Source organism: Corvus kubaryi, unplaced genomic scaffold (assembly GCF_017639235.1).
Source record: "Corvus kubaryi isolate FWS band 111438036 unplaced genomic scaffold, C.kubaryi_AGA036_p1.0 76, whole genome shotgun sequence".
Lineage (NCBI taxonomy): Eukaryota > Metazoa > Chordata > Aves > Passeriformes > Corvidae > Corvus > Corvus kubaryi.
In genome coordinates this window covers 14,816,061-14,833,193 of record NW_024582063.1, presented here as the reverse complement: position 1 = coordinate 14,833,193, position 17,133 = coordinate 14,816,061, and the positions used below count along the sequence as shown (strand labels likewise).

Below are 17,133 nucleotides of genomic sequence, written 5' to 3'. Positions count from 1 at the left end.
CCTTTTGCAAACTTTTTTGATCTTTGCTGCTGCTTGTTATTTGCTATTCAGTCTAGGAGCTATTTTGATGCTTCAGTGGTGGGAAGGAGTGTTTACAAGAGATTTACAAGCCTTGAAGTTAACAATGTCACATGTTTAAAGCGTTTGTCTGTGTCACTGTGTCATATGTCACAGTGTTTAAAGGCTAAACTTACTCTTGGATCTGTGGTTTATGGCAAATGAATGAATTAATGCTACCTTTCTTTTCATGTTTTGCTTTGTGTACCATGAGGAAGAGACTTTCTGGGATTTTAAATGCTTCCAGCTCTTCAAGAAGTCTGTTTCTCAGACTTTTGATAGTGAGAGCTTTCCCTTGAGGAATGAAGAAGCCACAGACCCTTGTATGTAATGACGAGACCCACCCAAGGTAACTCCCATCTGTGCTGAGACTGTGCAATGCCACCTTGACTGAGATGTGATAATGGTCCTGACCAGCCTCACCTGAACCTCCCTCATTCTGACCACTTGCTTGGGAGTTCCACTGCAGCTCAGCCCCAGCAGGGCTTGCTGGTGTGGGGCTGTGCCCCAACAGTGAGTAAGCCTTTAACTTTTCCTTACCTTACTGGTCAAAGGAGTTTCGGTGTCAAACTGTGTTTCAGGTGTGAGACCCCCAGGCAGAATGAGCTTATCCCTCTCAGGCTCGAATGTACAGCTGTGTCTGAGGTGAGAAGCTCCTTCTGCCGGTATGTTTTTGCTGAGTTGACAGTGGAGACTCAGGGGGTGGAGGAATTCTTTCCCTTGTCTATGTACATTCCTCCTTGAAGGTTGCTCTGAGCAATAGCTGTTCATGTTCAGAATTAATACAGCATTCTTGGTTTTTGAAATGTGAAATGAGCACAAGATCTACCTCCAACGTGTTCCTTCAAAGAATGTCAAATTTCTGTCATGAAACAACAGAAGGGCAAAATAAACAAAAACCCCTTTGAAGGATGGGTTAGACTGCCTGAGTTGGGTGTGTTAGTGGTTTATTTAAGCATTTAAGGCTGTTTATTTAAGCAGACTCCCATTATTCATGTAGGAGCTCTCTCTGGGTGTCAGAGAGCTCGGAAGAGGCCAAAGGTCACTCTGTTGTTTTGTGTGAGGACAGCAGGCTGCTCTTCAGAGGTTTGACCCTGACACTGTAATGGAGGCATAGTGGTAGTCTCACTGGGGAGTTGTATCATGGTCTAGCTGGCATTTCTGCATGCTCTTTGACTCTGCAGAAGTGACCATGCTACTGTAAGAGTGTCATAGTGAGGGGTTTGGAGACCTGTGCAGTGTGAGGGCAGAGTTACCGATCCTGCTTGTCTGACACTGCTCTGTCTTGGCAAATACTGGTGAGGCATAACCCAGTGAAGGAAAATCCTCCAGAAGAGGAACTAGTGGAAGAGAAACAGGCACAGCATGAGTCTGGTTGAAGGCAAGAAAGAGGCAGGTAGGGAAGGAGACAAAAGGAAGAGCACAACCTTCCTCTTTGGGTGGGTCTGGGCTGCTACATAGGGTTCAGTTGACCTTGTTGCCTCAGGAGCAGAGGCTCCTTCCTTGCCTGGCAGAAGCAGGCTAATGCCAAACTAATGTGTTATGTATTGCCTGAAGAGCCTTGACCCTGCTGGAAGCTGACTCATGTGATCTTGGTCCTTAGATTTGCTGAGAACTCCCCTGAAAAATGGCCACCTCTCTCTGAACAAGTGAGAGAAGCTGTACCCATTCTTTGACCCTTGGATGGGCAATGAAATGAGATATTATTGTCGCTTTGCTTTCCAAAGGTAGAAGCAAATAAGTTTTATGGCTGCTGAGTCATCAACTTTTAAGATATAAAGGAGGGAAAAGGAAGAGAATTTCTTTCTTCTCAGCCCTAACATCTAACACACAGCACTCCAGGATTATCAATTCATAGAGGTAGTTATCATGAAGCTGTTGTTAGGTGTGCTGTTCCTTTGGTTGCTCTCCTCAGAAGGTAAGTTTTGAAAAGTCCTCTGAAAATTTGCATTGCACAGTATTTGGGAACCTCTATTTTTAGTTGTTGCAAGGTGGGTGTGTAGCAGGAGTTTTAGAAGCAGGATGGAGAAAATCTGTGAGTAAAACTGTGATCTTAAATGCAGTTTTGGGTATATTTGATCATTTTTTGATAAAGATGTATGCATTGGTTTGCACTGTTCTGGGGATAGAATGTATCTTATGCACTAAAGCTTTCTGGTGAGAGAAACATCAAACAATTAGACTAGCAGTGAGATCTGTGCCAAAAAGGTGCAGAAATTCAAGCAAGGAACAGAGGTTTTCTCTGAATTTGTAACTATGATAATCTTCAGTGATAGAAGGTTATGTGAATGGTTAACCATCATCCTGGCATTCAAGGCATTGTTCAGATTTCTGTAATATTCAGGGTAGGCTGGAGACCTTGTTCCCTATACTAGGTCTCTAAAGTCCACGTTTGGTGCCAATGACGGTTTTGTAGGTGTCAAGACTGAAAATGTTGTGTATGTTTTGGCTTTACTGGCTCTGTGCTTCAGGTCTCAGCCTGTAAGACAATAATGATAACTAGTAATAGTGCTTTACCTTAGCAGAAGGCTGTGATGTCAGTGTCTTCAGAGGGTTATAAGGTGCTCTGATAAATAATAAACTGTTAGGTTTTGGTTCCTAAAGTAATCAGAAGAAATTATCACACCTGAGCTTTTTAACTTAGGGAAAAATATGCATGGTGACTGCAGTTCCTCTGAAAACTTAATCCAGGAAAAAATATGTTGATTGATAAGAGCCTGTAAGAATTGTTCATTGAAACACATTAACGATAAGAGCAAGGGAGGAAGGAGTTAGAATCTTTCTCCCAAATTTTGGGAAAATTGTCTGAAAAATACTTCCTTTTTTTATGTCAGGAAAATTGAAAACACACGTTAGAATTATTCCATGGTATAGTAAGGGAGTAAGTATAGTATTGGGAGTAACAGGAGTTTAAAAAGTTGCCATATGGAAAGTGTAAATCCAAAACAAACTAAGAAAACTGGAAAGGTTAAAATTTGATCAGCTAAGCCAAAAATTAATCTGAAGAGAAACAATGAATTATTGTTGAAGGAATGAAAACCGACACATCCTATTTCAAGTTCTTCTGAAACATGGAGTCTGTAGGACTGACTGATGTATAAAAGAAGGCTGAAGCCTGACAATTTCTTTTTTTCTTTGGTGTCCTTACATAACAGCTTAAAAAGGGCCTTGCACTCCAAGCCTTTCAGCACAGGGGACAAGAGGAGTAGTGACCAAATCCTTGAACAAACTGATGACAAATATAGAAGGACTGCCAGGATTAAGTGATATCCACCCAAGGGAGTGAGCCAAGCAGAAATATGAACATGTCCATTTCATTAACTGTGATGCTCATATTGATCGGTGTTGGGATGTGGGCTCTGCACATGTTCAGAAGTCGTCTGGATGAAGGGTGGGTTCCAACTTGCTGGTGCAAAACTGTTCAGGATGTTCAGAATGAAAACTTAAACTAAGTTTTCCCCTTGTATATTACTCTTATCTATGTGTACACTATGGTGAACTCTAAACAGATACTGCTTGACCTCAGAACACAATTGTCTGAAGACATCAGTGCTAGTGACAGAGAGAAATTAATTCAGGAGTTAGCGAGAGAACAGCATAAAAACCATGTTGCTGCTGCTGTGTACAGGGCCACAGTTCACCTGCATCTTGACAGGCATCTGGATTTTTCCTCTCAAAAAAGATGTGGTAAAATCTAGGAGGAGGGTAGAGGGGGAGAGTAGTCAGGCTTATGAAACAGCTTCGACATGAGATCAAGGAAACTGACTCTTCAGCCTGGAAAAAGTAGGGATAAGTATATTATAAAGACATACAGGCACATGCAAAATGGAAAATTTTGCAGAAACAAGGGAATGACTACTCTTTATAAGAGCAACAAGGAAACAATCAGGTCATTAACAAATGAGGAGCACTTCTTTTCAACATGCAGTTAAATGATGAAGCCCCTTTTGCCGCAGGACTTGGGGGAAGCCAGAAGTTGTGAAAGTATTAGAAAAACAAATAGGCAAATCCATGGAAGAAAGATGTCAGGGAGTTCTTCAACATTAAGTAATTGCTTGCTCAGGGAGCACAATAGTATGGATAGTTGGGTGGGTAGAACATGGAAGTATAACTGTATTTTCCTTGTTCTTTGCCTAAGCATCTGTATTTGGATATCGTCAGAGGCAAAATCCCAGATTAGATAGACTTTCAGTCTGACACATTATAACTGTTCCTCCAACTCCCTGAATCCTGGAAACTGGGATTGGATCCTCTTTTTCTCTCAATGTAACCTAAGGAACTATTCTCAAATATAGTTGAAATTAGTGTTAAAATTCTCAGATACTGAGTTTCTGCAGTAGATTTATGTGATCCAGACAAGTCCCTCATTGCTTGTGCCTCCAGGAACCCAAACAGAGTTTGGGTTTTGGTTATTGCCCTGAGTAAAGCATCATCAAAAACCACAGATTGAACAGGCAGAAATTTTAAAAATATGTCACACAACAGCCAGGAAGCTGTTTCAACCTTCTACAAAGTAATGTAAAAATAATATAAATTTGCAAGAAGCTCATGGCTGAAATCCAAGTAGGGGAAAAAACCGCATGTGGAAGTTGCTGACAGCTACTGAGTAAGGTCATGTAGTGTGGCACAGGTGACAGGCTGAGGTGGTCATGGGGGGCAGTAGTGGTTCTGTGTCACCTCACTGACCTGTATGCACAGGTGCCCATGTCCCCAGAGCCTGCCCAGTGCCCCCTGCTCATGCCAGGCACATCTCCTTGCAGCATGAGCACCGCTGGCTGCCCGACACCCAAGGATGTCTCACCTGCTGGGCTGAGCCGGCTCAGCTCTTACTCTGTCATTGACATGGAAAGAAAGGTGTACAAGCCAGAAGTACTCAGAAGGGCTAAATATTCCAAAAATAGCTCCTGACTCTTAAAGGACAATTTTTAAAATTCTGTATAAGACTTGCTGGGTGCTGATGGCTTCGGTGTGGCAAGCAAGAACAGCTGAGAGAGTGCTTTGAAGTTCAGCTGACCTAGGCTTTGTGGAAATTTTAGAATAAACCAAAATCTGTTTGTATAAATCCAGGTGTATGCTCAAGGAAAGAGAATAATTCTTCCTTAACAGGAAACAGCTACAGGCCTGACTCCTGGCTCCACAGGCTATTTTGTCTGCCAACACTCTACTAAGAGAAGAAATTGCAGCTGTTTCTGTATTGCTATGGCAAACTCACAACAGTGTCATGCTGCTCCCTGACTGTGGAAGATGCAGATTAACATGAATTGCTCCTTTCTAAGGAGTTTCACCTTGTACCTGTTCAAATTACTCTAAATTTGGACAAAATAAGACTACAGCAGTATATGAAATGTGCTGAAGAGGAAAACAGGTAGAGAAGACCTGTGGAGAATGGGGTTGTTTGAGGGGATCTGCACGAAGTTCATCACCTATTCCTATAAATTCCAGTGATTTCAACAGATGTCACCTGTTTATAATAACTAAAAGCTTATTCTAGTATAGCAAAATCAAAGAAAATGATTTGGTTGTTGGGATGAGCCTCATCTTTGGAAAGCAGGGCAGATGAGAAAGGTGCCTCCTCTCCAGATTCTGTGCTTTTAGGTATATTGAGTCTTATGAAGCTTTTTTTTATCTAAGGTAAAAAAAAAAAATAGCATAACCATTTCTTTAATGTTTTTAAGGTAATGCAGATGATCTGGAAGAATATGGGGAACTAGAGGTAAAGTATGAGTACAGCTTCGGTTTTTTTCCTGTTTTCAATACCCATCATTACCTATCAGGCTGTTGCTTTCTCTGAGGCAAGCAGTAGAAAGAATACAGCTTTTTGCTCTAAACTGCTTCTGCAAAGAAGAAATGCAAAGCCAATGAGTCGGCAATGTGATAGTGCAGCTGCAAGATTACAGAATGTAATCAGGAAATGAGGTTTTCTCCGAGCAGTGCTTGTTATTAGGTTGCATATCCTGTTCGTAGGTCTTTTGTGGTTAGCACTTGTTCCTAGATGCTCTGTTGCTCTTTTAGAAACACAGGATTAAACTCTTCTTTGCTTTATAACAGTGCAAAGGGTCTGCACCATTAAAGTCCTCCAGCTGGGCTCTAGGGAATGTATGTGGACCATGGTGGCCCTTGTCATTATACAGATTTCACCTTTAGGTACTGGTGATGGTCAGCCAGCCACTCATGGTCATTGCAATGAGGGAACTCCTTGCCACCTCCTGAGGAGGTGAGGATTGCCTTTCATGCCCCTTTAAAGCACTCAGTGAAGGGCTGTGCCTACCGTAAGGATATAGGATGGCATTAAACAATGTTTCTGCTGGTACTGAGCTCTCTCTCACACTGAGTGAATAACTCACATCCTCTGATCACCTGGCCAGGTGTTGCTAAGGAGCCAGAACTGGTTCATTCTGCCTTTCCTGTTGCATACTGGAGATGTAACATTTTGCTATGTCAGTCAGATGCCCCTTGGCACACAGAGATGCCTGCAGTAGCTGTCCTTATGACCTCTTCCAGATTAAGCAGTCACTGCAGCAATGGATGTAACAGGATGTATTCAGCACATTTCACCATTTGCTCAGGCCCAGTTCTATGGCAATCAGTAAGAAAACTGAGCAGAAAATATCATGTTCTGGAAGAGTTAATTGAAAACACAGCTGTCCATATCTGTGTTCCCATGTATTTCTAACAGAGGTGTAATTGTTCTGTGAAATTGTTTACGTGAGTAGAATCTTGGTCCTGTGTGAGAATGGAGCCCATAGGACCCCTCATTCCACAAATTTCCTTGTTAGGTCTAAGCAATCAATCGTATTTATTTGTTTATCTCAAAGGCTCTAAGAAGATTGCAGTTTTCATGTGAGCAGGTGGTGTTCCCTGAGACCCCTTCATCTTCAGGTTTGTGTTTGATATTGTCTCCGCAGAGGCTTTCCCTCCCAAAATTATTTGAGAATGGGCTGGGGCAGAAATCAGATGTTTGCAGAGATGCATATGTGTGGGATTGACTGAAGTGGAGCTAGGCTCTACAAACTCCTTAGGTTTTTGTTCCATTCATGATTACTTTTCTACCTTTGTTTCTTCAGCTGCTAACTGGGGATGTCACTATTACTTCAATCATTCCCGGAAGTGTTTTTTGATCTTTTCTTGCTTGATAGTTCAGCATATCAGTGCCTCTAAACACCCAAAGTATTTACTGAACACCTGAGTAAAGTTTCCCATCCTTTCTGACTTATTTAAAACCTCCAATCAAAGCCATCAGTATAGACTTCTTACGTTTTAGATGACTTTGTTATGTTTTAATGTACTGCTGAATGTAAGTTTCTGTTAGGGTTACTGTTTTGGGGTCTTTTGTAACCTGAAGTCTTTTAATTTTCTGCAGTTCATGCTCTAAGGCCGGCTGACATTAAAGCAGTCACTTCAATAGGAAGTTTGCAAAGAGTAAGTACAGGCAGGAAATGTGCTGAGTGTGACCCATTTCCTCCGTTGTGATGATGAAGTCAGCTGATGATGTAGTTTGGGGTCTCAGGCTGTTCAGGACTTGAATCTTTCCACAAGCATCAAAGAATTCTGGTGAAAAAATGACTGGAAGTACCTGCTGTTCAGTGTTGCAGTATACCCTGAGTCTAAAAATAGCCAGCTGACTTTGTGCAGGAGGAAATGTGATCACAGTGCTCTTGCAGAGAACCATGATATTTGATTAGAGCACGTTAGATTTCCTAACAATGAGCATAACAGATTGAATAACTGGAAGAAGATGCTGGGAAAATTCAAACTGGAACAAATACAAATTATTGAGAAATGCAGTAGATTTCCCACTTAATGAAGTGTTTTCTGTAGAGACTGGTTTCTTACCTAGAAGGCAGGAGGTCTACAAGGATCCCAAAGATATGCTTCTGATGTATAGATCAGTGGGTAAAGTTCTCCTGCCTGTAATAATATAGTCAGATTTGGATGATCTTTATTTGTCTTAATAGTTGGAAGTGGATATCTGAAATAGGTTTGAGGCCGAATTAGAAGCATTTAACCACAATTCTCAAGCTTTGAGGAAGTGTAGAAATGCCTCTAGAGCAAAAATTGATAGCCATTGGAGAAGCTGTAACTGTGAATAATAGGGTAGAGTCTCCCTTATTACAAAGCAACTTTCAGATTTGAGATGGTATCCAGCAAGACATCATACTTTTCCTTTAGAAAATCAGCACTTCTGGACTCCTTGTGAGTACCTTTTCTTTTGAAAAATTTATTGTCTTGAATGCAAAGGTGCTTCACCCATATCAGATACATGGCCCTTTAGAGCAAGTCTTCTTTGTGCTGGTGTCTTTGTTGCTTGTGGGGGTGTCATAGGAAAACATGTAAGTGATCTTTTAAGGAATGTTTGCTTTCCTAGAGCAAACATCTGTCACTGTCACCTCTTCAAACTCTCTGAAATCAGTGAAGTTCCTCTATTGATGTTCTTTCTTGTTAACAGACACTCTTCTGTCTGAGTGCCATCTATGTAAATTATCTAAATGACTTCAGGTCATGTCCCTTGTTGGAAAGGAGTAGGAGTAGATCCAGAGAAAGCTGGTCTAGAACAGCATTTCATTTTATGGAATTTGATTTCAACTAGTCAAATTTTATTTTACGCCATATGTGAAAAAAAATCATTAATGAAAGCAGTAACTAAGAAAGGATTACCAGACTATGAAAATGCACTGTAATAGAGAAGTTCTGGAAAATAACTTAAATCTGTGAGTGATTACAACACAATAGAGAAGAGTATGTAGAAAACAGTACTGTCTCTAACAGGAGTGGAATATGGTAGGGGAACAACATATGTAGGTCTAGTTTATGCTTTGCTTAATTTTATTCTTATTTCTTCTTTGTTCACAGACACCAGAATCTGGTGAGGATTTACTCCGAAGGTAACAAGTTAGCTTTCATAAGTTTCATTATCCCAACCTCTATACTATCACGGTGCAGGAATTATGCCCAAGCAATATTTTTTATTGTTCTATAGGGAGGAGGAGAAAGCTTATGTAAAATGGAAAGTATTTTGAGACACTGTAACTTTCCCTGGTCTTAGGTAATAGAAATTTTTTGTACTTATGCAGCATATATAATTACCTTAGGGTTGCAATACCATTGATAAAGAATCATTATTGCATGATAAATCCTAGGTAGTAATCATCATAATTCACTAGTTAGAGACCAGAAATGAGGGATTTATCAGAGCTAGGAAAGAACACAGTAATCCAGATACCCTTTCCTCTGCTTGGCTGATTCCCAGTGCTTCAATGGACAAGCTTTACCCCGTTTCCTTCTTCCATGCCCCTTCAGAAGATCTAGCTCAGTGAGTGAACACATGGCCAAACCTTGTAGTTGCAAGTCTCTGCAGATCTTTTGAGTCATAGCATTCCAGATGAGGATTTAGCACTGCACAGATAAACTTTAAGAGACTAAGTTTCTTTAATGGTTGCATAAACATCTGTGTGCACTTGTATGTGGGTATACATGGAGAGGCCCCTGCATCACTTATACCTGTGTATAAGCAAGCACAAGTACTGTAACATGCAGAGGGTACAGAGACAGAAAAAATTGAGATGAGAGGCTATGTTCTTACTCAGCAGTAGCTGATGACATGACAGTTTTGGGGAAAGAAAGGCCCCATTCTTACTTGCAGCAGCTGCCATGAATTTACATTCTGAGATGCAGCATAACTGATAAGAATTTGTGGCTGTGATGTAATATAATTTTTCTTTGAGAAATAGAGTAACAGAAACTTCCTGTTTTCTCTTTCTATAGCTCAGGAAAGAACTTCCTTGAAGTAAGCATGGCAACTTTAGCAGGTGTGTCTTGCTGTCACACTAAAACTTCAGAAATGAATTTAACAGCTTGCTGGCAGGAGCTCCAGGGCTCTGCTGGGCTGCTGAGCAGGTGCAGCACAGGGGTGTAAAGGAAGCCTGAGGGGTGGTGTACCTGGGGACATGAGTACAGCCAGCTTGGGTTATTGTGCTGGCTTTAAAGAGACTGTCTGGGCAGACAAAAGGCAGTGAAGAAGGGGTGTGACAGATGGCTGCAAGATTCTTAAATGCCCAACAGGGTTTTTTGGCCTGTTATTTCTACCTGCTCCACAGTCTCTGCTGGTGTGTGCTTGCGGCCCATGCTGGCCTGGTGAGCTCTTGTGTGGGTTTGCCTGCCCAGAACTGCCATGTGCTTAGGATTTATGCTGGGGCTGCCATAGATGCACCACATCTGTGAATTCATTGTCTATTGGCTGTCTTTGAAGGCAGCCTTTACTTGCTTAAAGGGCATTGCAAGTAAAACTTTCATGCCCACTGAAATGCTGTGTAAAATACAGCTCCAGGGTCCTCCCATCCAAATCATCTTCCTAATATCTTAGCTCCTTGGTGTCATGTCCATTTCCCTGTAAAAGGGGTTTAAAACGTGGCAACTCGTTGGTGTTTCATGAGTCTCCCTGGGTAGCCCTTCCCAGTAGCTTCATTTCTACAGCTACCTCTATTTAAGCCTGCCTCACTACTTGTGGCTGACGTGAGATGGGGATGGAGGTTTTTGACCTGAGTCTGGAGGCAAACTCAGACATCAAGCCTTCACTTCAGAAGGTGAGGAACAAAACCAAGAAGAATAGCTGCAGAGGGGCTTGGGCATACCTCTCATGCTTGCCAGGAGGTGCTCAGATTTTACATGTTCTGGCTGTTTTAGTTCCGTTGTGTTTAATGAATCAGCAGAGTAGCAGTCTGTTGGATGCAGAAATGGCCTAACCTGTGTGTGTCATTCAGCTCTCATTAGCACCTTCAACCCCTCGGTCCTGCATCTGTCCCCTCCGCCTGGCACGGCAGGAGCAACACCAGGCAGTCAAGCCAGGTGAGTCTGAGGGGCTTTTGGCTGGGCTGCTGATGTACAGCTGGCGACGGGGAGGATGGAAGTCTTTGATTCTGGAGCACTTCACTGGGCACAGAATATGCTCAGTACTGCCAGAGGCTGCCATTGTGGCTCAGTTGGCACCTCTTGGAATCAGGAGGAACAAAGCCCAGCTTTGGGGTCTGATCACCTGAGTTAACGTCAGGTCTCTTTATAGCTGCAAAACAAACTTTTGGCTCAAGTAGAAGTTGAGATGTGCCTACTAAGCTGCTGTTTTCATCTAAGTGCACATGTCTGAAAGTCAGAGAGCTGAATATGAACTAATCACCCAGAGCTCTCTGGGTAGCACAGTCAATTGTCTAATCTTAACACATTTAGGAGAGAAAAGATGAATCCAACCTGAATCCTCAAATGTTGTTTGATTCAATGCTAAAAATCAGCCAAAGCTTTAACCTTACTGACGCCTTCATAATTTCTCTTTTCCTTTCTGCTTTTCAGAGACCCCCTGCATCAAGCTGAAGAAATAGTGGAGCTCATGAAAGAGAATCAGGTTTGTTTAAAGCAAGGACAATTCAGAAAGCATGGTGTTGAAGCAGAAAGAGGCAGAAAAGTGGTTTAATACTTTAAACAGCACTCAAAAATCTTTTCAAAACAGAAAATGCCATTTCTTGAGGTTAACGGACTTTGGTCTTTCTGTTGTAAATAAGAATCAATTCTGTGCCTTTCAAGTGCAGAGTTTTGTTCTGAAAGTATCCCACCTTTTTTTGCTTTTGTGAAAGCGGCCGAAGAGCTTGGTAGGGAAGCCAATATGTTTGCTTTCTGTTGGCTAAAGATGTGAGATTTCTGCTAGCTACACTCTGTAACTGTGCCAGTATTTCTGAGAAGCCAACCCAAAATAATAATTCTCAGTATTTGTCTCTTCAGTTCCTTTTGGTCTTTTGGGAACATATTTTCAAAAAGGACAATAAAGACCTAGATATGCTTTGGCTGATGCTGGTGAGAGCTTGAATGGTCTCTCATGGCTGAGTGCTTTTTAGGTCCCATCCTGGAGCTTTAAGCATTCATTTCTCCTTTATTCTTAACCATGAGGCATGTTATTTTGTAAAATAGTCTTGAAATAATGGGAAAATGTAATTGCCAAGGCAATTCTGATGCTGCCTCTTTACTCTGTAGGGATTTAGCATGCATGTTTGTGGTTCTCACCAAGGCTCTTCAGGATTGTTGAGCATTGCCTAATAAACATAGCACAGCTGAGCAGGGCTCTAGCTCTCAGATTTTTTATTCCAGTCTTTGTCCCACTGGTGTGACTGCTTCTCAGCAGTTCATGTACAGTAATCCTGTTGGCAAGATGCAACAGTGATGGAAAGAGGCAGCATCAAGTTCTGTGCTGAGCTGTCCATGCCTGTCTTTTCCAATAGTCTCCTACAGCAGCAGCAATTCCAGGCTCTATCCTGAGCTTTTTGTAGGTGTGTGTTCAGCTTTAATTGCAGCACTTGATGCCTAACCACCCATTTGCTGTCTCCTCTAGGGAAAAGCTGGGTGGCTTGTCAAATGGAAGGGATCACGGTGGCCAGGGCTGGGCCATGGACTGCTGCTTGGTCTCACTGGTTTTGAAGCCATAGCAAATTGTGTGTGAGAAAGGAAAACAGCAAATAGATCACCTATCATCCTATTCCTTTATTTTTTTCTCCCAGATGACGGATTTCCAAAATGATTGGAAACTGATCACAGTGTTTTTTAGTGCGGAAACCCCATGTTCCTACTATGCTCCCACACAACTGGTAAGCACTTTGTGGGGTGGTTTCACAGTCAAGGCAGGTAGTTCAGACATTTTCCCATGCTCTGCTCTCTGCCACAGTGAACCAAAGGCATAGTTAAGTCTGGGATGTTGGGACACCTCTATCCAGTGATGTAAGCTCCTGGCACATGATGTGTTTTGTATTTATAAACATCTGTGCCTTATTTGCCGTTGCTAGTCTGAAATGTCTTAGTGGAACAACTGTTTTCCACCTCAAGTATAAAGATACTTTTCTTCCCTATCCCTGTCTTTTTTTCAATATATGTCAAGTTGTCTATTTATAGGCAGCTAAATTACAAGACTAGTTCCCATGCTATTTACTTGTTGCTGGCTAAGGCTGAATTTAGAAGAGAGTGGTTCTTAATAACCCTTCTGTACACAGCTCAATACACAGGGTTTGTGACTTCTAGGAAATGGATAACTGGTTTTTCTAGTAGTTTTGATGGCATTTTTTGTCTCATTTGCAGAAGGACTGCATATCAGAAAACCTGGAAAAACTTACAGCTGTCTTGGATTTTTTGTATGAGAAGGTAAGACGTATTCATCAGCCCTGAATAGCTGAATCCTTTGTGTATTTTTCCAGTCTCCCTTTCTAGACTAGGGCTTGTACCACTCTTCACATGGCTTAGAACACCAGTCTCATTGACTTCAACCCACTGGCTCCGAATGTTTTCAATAAGTGCTTTACTCCTGCTTTTAAAAAGCTGATGCATGCAAACAGAAAGGATGGATGGGTAACTGCTCTGTTTTGCAACACAAGATAATCTCTCACAAGATAATCACTCAGTCTTTGGGTTTTTTAAAAATGATTTCTGTGAAAATTGGAGTACATCTGTCTAGGTCTGAAAGTCATGTTTAACAGGGCTGTTGGTGAAAGTAACTGGTATCTAATTACTGGTGTGGAACACCTAGGCAGTGTACAGGCTGCTAACTAACTGGTGATGACCTTTACAGACCAGGGAAAACACCCACTAAAATATGTATCATAGATCTTCTTTCCTATTTTGTGTTCATTTTAAAATCTCAGCCTTTATAAAGGTTTTCTAGCTGGCTGAGCTAAGAATTATCTGCTTATCCAGGATGGTTTCTGGGAAGTGTTCTGTGTTGTGCCTTGTGAATAGTAGACTAGATGAGGATAGATTACTACTAAAGCAGACTATAAACCATTTAACTGAATTATTTCAATAGCATCTTCCAGTAATTTTGTTTTGCTGCATTGAAGGCCTACAGCATATTCTAAACCTGCTACGGTTCAGTTGCATCAGGCCATAACCACTCGTTTTTCTCCAACTGACTTCGACAAATGTTGTGTTTGGGGGAAGTTCCACCCCCACATTCTCTTCAGATTCTCTCCACTATTATTTCCAGAATCTGTTTATGTGCACTTGTAAAAGTGATATGTCATTATGTAAATGAAAAGCTGCTTTCTGCATGGGGGAGAGGTGTGGTGGGTTGCATGAGTGCTTGTGCTGTTACACAGGATGTTTCGTCCCCAGCTTTGCATTGCTCTGTTACCACAAAAACAGTAGTTCCAAGTTCATTTGAGTTCAATTGAATTGGCTGGTGGCCATTCTGGTTATGTAAAATGAATTGCTGTGTCTCAGTCAAGAAATCACGGTCACAAGTACTTCATAAATGATGATACTACATAGCAGGCCTATATAGGAGCAGGGTTCAGGACAGAATTGCCAAAGACTTAGATCATTGATTTTATGTAGGCAGAATCCCAGGCCAGAGGTAATACATGTGAGGTTGTAGATGTAGTTTGCCATAATTGCTGCTTGCTGATCTTTAATTGCAAATCTAGCATGAATACTTTTTACTTTATTACTTCAGGTTCCCAAGGCCTTCGTAAATCTAGTGGATTCCACTGAGCTCACAACTGCCTCTCTCTCATGCCAAAATTACAGTAATGTCAGGTAACAGGTTTCTTTAACTTCTTGTCGCTGTCTCCTGCTGGTGTTCAACAAACAGCTATGTATATGCATTGACTTTATGACTGAGCCACAATCTTCTGAACTGTTTTTCTGCCCTTAATACAAAAGTATGTAAAAGATTTTAAGTCTTTGCTTTGTTTCTGATTTACTCTCTCTGAAAGATATATTTTTACTAGGAAGCTAGTGCTTTTAATCCTGTCATATTGGACAGCTTATTTAAATATGGGGTCAGAGTGCGGGAAAAAGAGAAAGCCTCAACACTGTACAGGCACTGTTCACCAAGATCCAGAGCACTGGTTTGTTATCAACAGTTTTAGCCACAAATCCAAAACACAGCACCATATGGTGCTGCTATGAGGGAAGTTAACTCCATCCCAGCCAGACCCAGCGCTGAGATTGTGGCCACAAGATTGCATGGTCTAGCTGCCCCCAGTTTTTTATTCAGTGATACTTTTGTTTTGCAACTCTCAAGTCAAAAGCTTCAAAAGTTTAAGTTTCTACATATCAGTGTTCACAAAATGGGTAACTGATTTTAAAGGACGTTATTAGGCTATTGGAAAGATACTACTTGGGCTTAGGGTATGCAGGGTAGAAAACATCCAAGCTGCCAGTTCCTTATGGTAACTGCATCTATTTATCTGTCTTTCTCCGTACTTTGTAACAAAAGTGTGAGTAGTTTGTGTCCCGATTTAGTATGGAGTAGGAGTGTGCACATGAGCAGTTATGATGGAGTAGTTTACAGCTGGTGAGATTACACTCCATCTTACTCCACAGTAATTTTTTTTCCCTGTGCTCATGGCATAGGACACCATATGTACTAATATAGTCATCCTGAAGAGTTTCACAAGCTTTGCAAGTACACAACCTTGGAGACGTTCTGATGGAAGAGGGGAAGAGGTCTGGCTGCTATGTAACCATGTGCTTAACAAATACAAGCAGAGGAGAAGCTTTCCTTGTCAAAAGCAACTGCATGGGGCACTCTAGCTTATTTCTCCTGCACAAACATGAAGGGGAAAAATGTGAGAAATATGGAAAAGATGCGTTTAGGAATATGGGCCTTACCATATATAAAAGACCTTAAAAAATAAAATTAAATAGATCTATTTTTCTTTTCCTCTGAGGAATTTTTATATTTCCTTTTGTACTTAAGGCAATTTGCTTTCTTATTGTCAGCATGCTCTCATAGCTGTGTTTATCTGGTTGAATGGTCCCACAAGTTTGCAAGTCTCGGACTTTACTGCTTGTTAGACAGCCTGAGGCCCAGGTCCTCTCCCAGATAAGGACCTCCAGCATTTGGTTACTAAGTTGTCATTATGAGGTGTGCTCTGAGAGAAAAATATAAATCCATACCAAAATGTGAAATTTCAAGAGTCAAAGAGGATAATAGTGGTTGACAGTTTCAGTCCCATGTCAGTACTGAACTTTAGGCATTGAAGTTTGGGACATAATGGGGATTTAAAGGTCCCTCCTTTACTAATTTCTTACTAACTAGAAGCATCTGCACTAGAAGTAGTGCATGAACCCTATCTTTAGGCATGTAACTCTCTTCATGTATTTTATGAGGTTCTTTTGTTAGGCTTGGGTAAGATTCTGGTCCTGAGTTCATATTTCTTTCACTCACCAGCAGTGATAATAGCACTTCATCAGAAAACTCTTGTTTTATGGATTTAGCTAGAGCTCTGTGAAAAGGATCCTGACACATACTTATTGCTTGTATCTGCAAACCCCCCAGAAACTTTCTCAGATTCCAGTCCATCTAGGAAATTTCAAGGGAGTATATCTTTGCTGGAACCTGACTAATCTTTTGTGTATCTTATATTGTTCCTGTCTACAGCTTTGGGAACTCCCAGAGTTCTCCAGCTAGCCTCAAAAATACGCAGTATACACATCTCACCTTGCAGGTCAGAAATCTGACTGTGCCAGTCATCCTTTAGCATGTATAACCTTCTGCAGCTTCCATCCACGTTTCTAGGTGCAGGTCTTCATGCCAAATACTAAAGAAAAAGTTCCTGTGGATGTATTTTGAGTTTGTTCAATTTTCCTGTGTGACTACAGAAAGGGAGATGTTTGAAAACCAGTGCAGCTGCTATTTTAGGCTTGAGCATGTCGCTAGCTTGTGAGATCCTGTGCTAATCTAAGTCTGGCGTAGTTGTCAACTGACTAGGCTTTGAAATCAAAAAGAGATACAAAGCTCTGGATATGGGAATATATATCATTCTATGTTTATATCAAAAATTAGCATGTTCCATGTAGCCTTTTCTACCCATAAAACAATTTAGTCTTTAGCATGTGCTTGTCAGTGGCTCAAAAGAAGTCATGCCATCCACCTTGTTTATCAAAAGTTCATAATGTCTTTCATGTTTTTAACTCTTTTCTGCAGCAATCCAGGCAGGAATCAGCTCAGTTGCTCTGCATTAGGTGATAACATACTGAGGTGGTCCTATCAGGTACGGTATCTTTGGTGTTGTTTGGCTCTCATATTGCTAGACATCTCTATTCGTT

General features: G+C 41.3%; 1 protein-coding gene across 2 annotated transcripts in view; it reads left to right on the top strand.

Moving 5' to 3' along the window:
- The first annotated feature begins 714 nt into the window (after positions 1-714).
- Positions 715-17,133, top strand: part of PLB1 (phospholipase B1) — a 79,726-nt gene continuing 63,307 nt past the window's right edge. Inside the window, exons 1-12 of one of the 2 annotated variants that reach the window (XM_042051738.1) lie at positions 715-1,975; positions 5,733-5,770; positions 6,873-6,936; positions 7,418-7,476; positions 8,908-8,939; positions 9,820-9,863; positions 10,815-10,899; positions 11,395-11,446; positions 12,591-12,677; positions 13,162-13,224; positions 14,531-14,613; positions 17,012-17,078. In XM_042051738.1, coding sequence (XP_041907672.1) covers positions 1,927-1,975; positions 5,733-5,770; positions 6,873-6,936; positions 7,418-7,476; positions 8,908-8,939; positions 9,820-9,863; positions 10,815-10,899; positions 11,395-11,446; positions 12,591-12,677; positions 13,162-13,224; positions 14,531-14,613; positions 17,012-17,078 — 723 coding nt within the window. In that variant the 5' untranslated portion in view covers positions 715-1,926. The remainder of the gene's footprint in view (positions 1,976-5,732; positions 5,771-6,872; positions 6,937-7,417; positions 7,477-8,907; positions 8,940-9,819; positions 9,864-10,814; positions 10,900-11,394; positions 11,447-12,590; positions 12,678-13,161; positions 13,225-14,530; positions 14,614-17,011; positions 17,079-17,133) is intronic. The other variant, XM_042051737.1, reaches the window with a different exon arrangement.